This window comes from Carettochelys insculpta, chromosome 6 (genome assembly GCF_033958435.1).
Source record: "Carettochelys insculpta isolate YL-2023 chromosome 6, ASM3395843v1, whole genome shotgun sequence".
Classification (NCBI taxonomy): Eukaryota; Metazoa; Chordata; order Testudines; family Carettochelyidae; genus Carettochelys; species Carettochelys insculpta.
The window spans coordinates 67,879,539-67,886,620 of NC_134142.1; the positions used below are offsets into that span (position 1 = coordinate 67,879,539).

At 46.5% G+C, this 7,082-nt stretch overlaps 1 protein-coding gene across 1 annotated transcript; it reads right to left on the reverse strand.

Annotated features, from left to right (window-relative positions):
- Nucleotides 1-229: 229 nt before the first annotated feature.
- Nucleotides 230-5,953, reverse strand: SRSF5 (serine and arginine rich splicing factor 5). Its single transcript, XM_074997173.1, has 8 exons — nt 5,793-5,953; nt 5,110-5,261; nt 3,925-3,995; nt 3,619-3,717; nt 2,842-2,911; nt 1,567-1,640; nt 1,149-1,259; nt 230-977 (listed from the first exon to the last, which is right to left on the reverse strand). Exons 2-8 carry the CDS (start codon nt 5,233-5,235, stop codon nt 728-730), a joined length of 801 nt encoding a protein of 266 aa, XP_074853274.1. The 5' UTR covers nt 5,236-5,261; nt 5,793-5,953; the 3' UTR covers nt 230-727.
- Between the last annotated feature and the right edge of the window lie 1,129 nt (nt 5,954-7,082).

Genomic DNA, 7,082 nt, shown 5'->3' on the forward strand with positions numbered 1-7,082 from the left:
GCTAACTGTCTTATCTACAAGGAACAGGCATTTACCAGAGTGTTTGTGCTCTCACACTTCACTTATCAATCTGATTATTTCTACTTCTGAACTAAGACATGGAGCTGCATAAATATCACCATGAGCTCTAGCCAGACAAAAACTGTGTTAAATTAGTATCAGAGTAGAATAGCAGAGTTCTTCGCAAGCATTTAGTGAAAAAAGTCTTTTTAAATGAAAACAAGACAGCTTTTTAAAATAAAAGGTTTTATTTATCAATCTTTAGCAGCAAAATAGATTTTGCTGACAGCTGAAACAATTGAAGCACAAAAATCTTTTGATATAAAGCTTATGTACAGCAAATATGTAGAGCTCTTAAATGCCTAAAGCTATAGTTTAATTGAAGACATTAAACTAATCCTGAATTACTATTTATGTTTCGATACCTTAGGAACTAAAACGTTCAGATGATCTCTTTGAGTATAAAAATTAATTATTAGCTTTAGTTATAAAGAGCTCTGTTCATATACAGAAACTATACACTTAACACCACAAAGATTTGAGCAAGGAAAGGCTTATCAAAAAAGACACTTAATACATTTAATCCATACCCATGGTGGTCCACATCTACAAATTTTGTCCCCTCCCTTCCCACCCCCCCATACCCTTTCCCACAGAAAAATCACATACTTACCACAAGTTTTAGCAAGTATGGTTTAAAAAGGCCCTCAGGCAAGTTATTTATAGTTCAATTTCCACTGTCAACAGATCTGGACCTTGACCGAGACCTCTGGCGATCCACAGATGCTGGGGATTTTGACCTACTGGAAGAACCTCGTTTCTGGCTCTTCTCGGGCACTGGAGACCTACTAACTGAACGAGACTTGCTACGGCTCCTACTCCTAGACCTGGTGTAAGACTTGCGGCTTCGGGAACGAGAACGGCTGCGAGACCTCGATGAACTCCTGCTACGTGAACGAGACCTGCTTCTGGACCTACTAATAAAATGATACATACCCATGTTAGCCTCTTACATTTGTGGTTTACTCCTATATCAATTCTTAGTGACTGAGTGCTTTAATCACACGGATTTAAAATGCTCGAAGAAAACAAAAAGTTGTATTTTATTCTGTACCTCTGCAACTTTTACAGCTTTAGAAACCTCATACCTGTGCCTTTTGCTGCCTTCAATTAGTTTAATTTTCCTTCCATTGATTTCTTTGCCAGAGAGCTTTTCAATAGCATTCTTTAAATCACTGTAAGAGGCAAACTCAACCACCCTTAAGAAAAACAGAACATTCATATTAAGTGCCATGTATCACACCCCACCAGCCAAGTGACAGAGCTGAAAAATTTTGCTGCAATATCTTGTCAACTCACTCCACCAACAGCTATAAATTAAGATTCTTCCCCTCTCCCCCCCAATAGCACTTTTGCTTTTTTACTGAAGTCTTGTGGAATTATGTTTCCAAACAGCAAGAGCACACAAAACTATGGACGCCCATTACCAGTTCCAACATTATATTCAAAATGCCTAAACTTAGTAACCTACATTCAGCAAGTCTGAAAGAAGCTTCAGCTACTTACCCTTCATTTAGCTTAGGCCTGTGTGCATCTGCAAAGGTTACTTCCCCAGCTTGTCTCATGAAGTCTTTGAGATCCTAACACGAGACCAAATTTGTTATACAAAGAAAAAACTAATACTTACATATGTATATATATATAAAAAGATAGAATATGACTACTGAAAGAGAAGATGTTAGATAAATTACAAACATGGCACTTGCCATACTCGGGTTCTATCAAAATGGAATTATTGAATTATCTACATCAGGGCACGAAATAAATGCAAATAGCACATTGCTTTAAGCAAAATGCTGATAATTTTAACATTAAAAGAAAGTATTAGTCTATATAGGGAGCTGAGTGTATAATATCACCTATGTATTTTTGAAATGTAAAGAGAAACTGCAATAGAGTAAGCCTTATATGCATACAGAATGTTTACAATACACCAATTATTTTGTGCCCCATATGTCATAAAAATATAGTTTACTTTACCTGCATTAAAATTTCCCTAGGCTAGCCAAGCAGCAAACTGCATTAAGCGATCGAAGATACCGTCATGATACATGCCCGACTGGCTCTTCGCCACCCATTTGAAGAACACTACCCAGTCGATGGAAGCCTTTAATCGCACAGCCCTCCCTATTAGCAGACTACAGGCGGATGCAGACATTTTCTACTCTCGTGGAGTTACCAAGGACCACTTTACTGCGATCAGGATTCCAACGACCGACCGACCGACCACCTAATTTCGTATCTTTCAACTCTTTCGACCAGGACCTCTTATTCGGAAGCGTTACAGGAGGAACAGCTCTCAACTTAAGGATCAGATCTCGTTAACTCTCTGGGATCGCTGCAATCAGGCACTTTAAGGAAGTGCATCGATTACGTCTAGACCGGCAAACACAGATCTAGAGGTGGCCAACTGCTACATTGCAGGAGCTGACTGGAAAAGTCAACCAGGCCCAACCAAGAGTGACCAAGACAGAACGATTAGGATAACCCACAGGCACTCCTCGTCATAAGGCCAACGACACAGATAGGCTGGCAAATAAAGGGTTTAATATGTGGTTAAAATTGATTTTGAACAAGAAAAAAAACATACAAAAATTTCCTCAAATAATATTTACATTGAGTATTTACATATTAAATTAATTTTGAAAATAACGTTATTTAAACTTACATTAACAACATTTTCCAGTTAAGTTTATTTTAATGAAAATATTTTAATAAAATATATTTTACATTACGTACCTATTAAATGAAGGCAAAATAGTTAATTATGTTTCAACAAACCTGCCAGCTGACTCGGGAAGACAAATTTTCTACTATCAGACGGTTTTCTGTTCGTACAGGTGGAGCATTTCTGTGTAGAAAAACACTCAGTTTCATCTTCACTATTTAAAGTCAAGGACACTCTTTCATCTGCAATGCTCTCATCTGGCAAACTCCGTAATCCAGCATGACTTTAGTCAGTCAAATGACCACGGTCAAGTTTCCCATGGCCTCAAAGTTTTACAGCTACCAGTCCCGGCTCTCAATGTTCTGTGCTGTTATTTACCCCAAGGGTCTTCTAAGCAGTGGAAATGTTGGCAATGTGCTAGAAAATACTGGCTTCCCTTTGTTCATCAAATTCATCCCGCACTGGTCAGGTCCTAAGGGTGCTAGATTAGAGAGGTTCAGCTTGTATTTCACAAACTTAATAGGGCCAACAGAGTTTTCAGACCCAGTACACTGATTCAGAATACAAAATAACCTTATATTAAATAAGCCAGAACATGACTATGGCAATGCCTACACTAAAGAAATAAGTTGATTTCAGATACACAATTCTAGCTAGGGCAATTACATAACCAGATAAATTGACTCTAGCTGTCTTCACTAAGGACAGCAGATTTTCTCCCAACAACCTTGCTTACTCCTCACAATAGGCAAGGGGTCTGAGCGTGCTGATCTTCCAGGTAATGTAGACTTGGCCTATTTCACATAGCTATGGCAATGGCAGTTACTAAGTATTGGGGGAAGGAGAGATTAAGTGGATCACATCCATTAAAATTATTCAACTGTACGTACCTCCTGTCACTACGTGGACGGCGGCTACTAAAGCGATCTGAATATCGCCCTCTGCCTCTACCACCTCTGGAACGGGCCCGTGCATGTTCAATTGTAACCCTGAATGAAAAGACAGAATTCCATTTCATCTGTGTACCTTTGTAATAAACTCTTTGTGCTTTAACAAAAAAATACAACAGAAATGATGTTTTGCACAAAGGGAATAATCAAATTTGTGAGATGTAAAACTTTGATTTACGTGTCTACTTTTATTTTAAAGCTGCATAAAAGCAACATACTGGATGCTGTTAGCACTAAGACATTTACCTCTCACTGCAGAGCTCCTTTCCATCCAGTTCATATACGGCATCATCCGCATCTCTTGGATCCTCAAATTCCTATTTTGTAAGAACACCACCTTATTTGAGACTAATACTTAATAGAAAAACCACCACAAATATAGTTCCATGGTGTCCCATATGCTCCCCACATTGGCAAGTGGGAGAGCAGATTGTGGTGAACTGCCATTCAGCGGCTCAGGAGAGCTGCACACGGGGGAGGAGCAGTGCCCCTCCAACTGCTCTGCACATATGCCCCATGACATGGTGGGACAGGCATGCAGTGAGAGACTCAGCAGCCTCTGCTGCAGTTTCTCTGGCACAGCACCTGTGGTGCCAGCTTGGAACCACGTGACTCCTTTGTTTCCGGTGCAACACTGGCAGTGACTCCAGTGAGTCGGGTGGAATGGGGATGCCTGGCTCTAGGGGAGGGAGACCAGGGGCAGGCTTGGGGAGCCTGGCTGATAGGGCTTGCAGTTGGGCCAGCTGTGGCAAATGTACAAGGATGAAAACCACAAAAAAGTGTGGCAAACCTTGTTTTGCTATTGGACTCTACTGGTGTAGCTGACATAGATTACTGAACCACTGGGGGGGGGGGGGCGACATTTAAAGCAGCTGCCCCATATATGAAACCTGGTCCAAACCAAGAGGAATTAAAACTTGATAATTACACCACCAAATGGTGTGAAAAATCCATACCTGACACTACAGTTAAATTAACTTAAATACCAGCACCAGTAATCCTAGGTCGATCGAACAGTGAACCAACCAGCTACTAACAAATGGAACTTTCACTAATCCACCAGTGTTTTAAGTGTGTGCAAAACTGGCTTCAGAAAAAAGTTATATATAGTGTGCAAGTCACCACTTTCGGAACAAAAGGCGGCAGCAGAACTGGAAACCTACAGGGCACAGTCTATTTACATTAAATCACTACTGCTAACCACAGGTGGAGACAAACTGGTTTACCTGTGTCCTAAGTGCCCATCACAAAAGCGCAGCAGTGGCCATTTAACTAGAGCTATGCTCCAGCTCCTCCCCGCAGAAGGAGCTAACAGGGTAGACACTAGGCCAGCCCTTAGGCAGAGGAGGAATCTGCCCGCGGACCAAGCAGTCGGCCACCAGCAGCTGCAGCCTGTGTAGGGGGGAGGCACTGGGCTGCCACAGCGCTTACCACAAACCCGAAGCCTCTTTTCAGATCGATGTCCCGGATGCGGCCATAGCCCTTGAAGAATCTCTCCACGTCCTTCTCCCGGGCGGCCGGGTTCAGCCTCCCGATGAACACGCGGCAGCCGCTCATGGTGTGGCCGGTGGCGATTAGATCGGCTGTAAGAGAAAGAAGAGCATCGGGGAGGGGGGAACAGCCCCTCGGCACCGCCCCCCCCGCCAGCTTTTGTGCGCCTCGCCCCCGACCGCCCCGCCCTCACTGCGCAGCCGCAGAGCCCCGCGCCATGCCGCAGTATGGAAACTCCGAGAAGGGGGCGGCCAGCCCCACCCCACCCCTTTTCCTGCACCAATTGGAACAGCCCAAGCGCGCTGCCCTCCACCCCCGGCTTTGCTGGTGAGCTCAGCGCCCCGCACATGCGCGCAACGTTCCCCAGTCAGTAGCAAACACAGCAGACGCCATCACCATTGCACAAAATGGCCGCCCGAGCCGCGCCCAAGGAGAACGGCAGCGATCAGCACCTCTGCCCACAGAGCCGGGCTCTTCTCCACGCCCCCCCCCGGCGCAACAGGCGCCAGCGCGGACGGGGCACCCCTATCGTGCCCCTTCCCCACTGCTTCATTCCCTGCGCCCCGCTCGGGATCCCCCCTCACGCTCCTATCCCTAGCAGGCTCCACCGGCTCCTCGCCCACCTGCGCTGCAATGATGTCGCGGTGCGGTCTGAGGCCAGACAGGGGAGCGCGGATCGGCTAGTCAACACGCTCCTACCCGACCCTTCCTCTGCGGCGGCTGGCTCCCGACTGGCGAATTCGCGACGCAGCTGCGCCACAAAATGGAGGTGCCGGCACGTGACCCCGGTACCACGTGACCCCGCTCCGGCTCGCCCATGGGCGGAACGGCGCGGGCTGGGGCTGGGCCCCTGTTGGTGAAGAGAATCTAGGTCAGCCGTGGGGGGAGCCGGGGGCAGCGCGACGCAGAAGTTGCTGTGTCACTTCGGGCCGTGAAGGCGCCTGCAGGCGGGCTGGCCGGGGGCAGTGACAGGAAGCGAGCCCGGCCTCCCCGAAATTTCATCTCCCTGTTTCCCGAGCAGCGGGCGGGGGAGGCCAGCGGGCTCAGAAACCGCTCCCACTGCAGCAGCCCTCGCTCCTGCCCGCCGCAGCTCGTCGCGCCTGGTGCTTCCGCGGCGGAAAAGGCCTGGGCAAGGGCAGCGCCGCCCCGCGTGCTTTGCAGAGGCACTATTGTTTGGAGTCACCGGGTTTAGGATACAGCAGCTGTTTTCCCTTTCGTTCCCCCCACGCTGCGGGCTAGAAGGTGGCGAAACGGCCGGGGCACCGCCCTCCAATGCGCTAACTCAGCTCCTGTGACGACAGTCATCTGACGAAGTGGGTCTTTGCCCATGAAAGTTTATGCTCCAAAATATCTGTTAGCCTGTAAGGTGCCACAAGACTTCTTGTTGTTCTCGAAGCTGCAGAGTAACAGGGCTACCTCTCTGGTAACAGTCAGCTGTATCATTAAAACCCAATACACAACCACAAGCACCCCCAGGAGCTAGAAGCTGTGTCTGTTGCAGAGCGGGCTGGGGGAGAAAAGCTGGCATGAGACCGTAAAACTGGAAGGGAAAAGGTTAAACGTTACATCAGCCAGGAAGCCATCTTGGGGCTGCAGTGGAAATACAAACAATTCTTTGTTTTCATCCTGCTTGCCAGCACTGCAGCCTAAATGAATCTGAAATAAGGTCTTAGGCTGACACCCCAGTATTTTTTTACACTCCTTCCTATCTCCACTTATGAGATAAACTGCATGGTCGGATGGGGAGAGGAGTGAGCAAAAGCCTACAGGAATAGAAAAGCAGCACTCCTTGCTCTACTTGTTCACCAGCACATTAAAATAAAATGAAAACTAAACCAGAGATTTGGGTAGTCAGGGTTAATTCAGAACCAAGGAAATAACACCAGACTAAAAACCTATGCCAACTTCAGCCC

Excerpts from the sequence above, each read along its gene's own strand:
- SRSF5 (XM_074997173.1), bottom strand. The coding sequence starts at position 5,235 with ATGAGCGGCTGCCGCGTGTTCATCGGGAGGCTGAACCCGGCCGCCCGG. Across the intron at positions 3,718-3,924 it reads AAGGAGCTCTGCAGTGAGAG|GGTTACAATTGAACATGCAC; the intron begins GTAAATGTCTTA and ends CTTTTCATTCAG. Across the intron at positions 2,912-3,618 it reads CGTCCACGTAGTGACAGGAG|AAATGCTCCACCTGTACGAA; the intron begins GTACGTACAGTT and ends TTTTCTACACAG.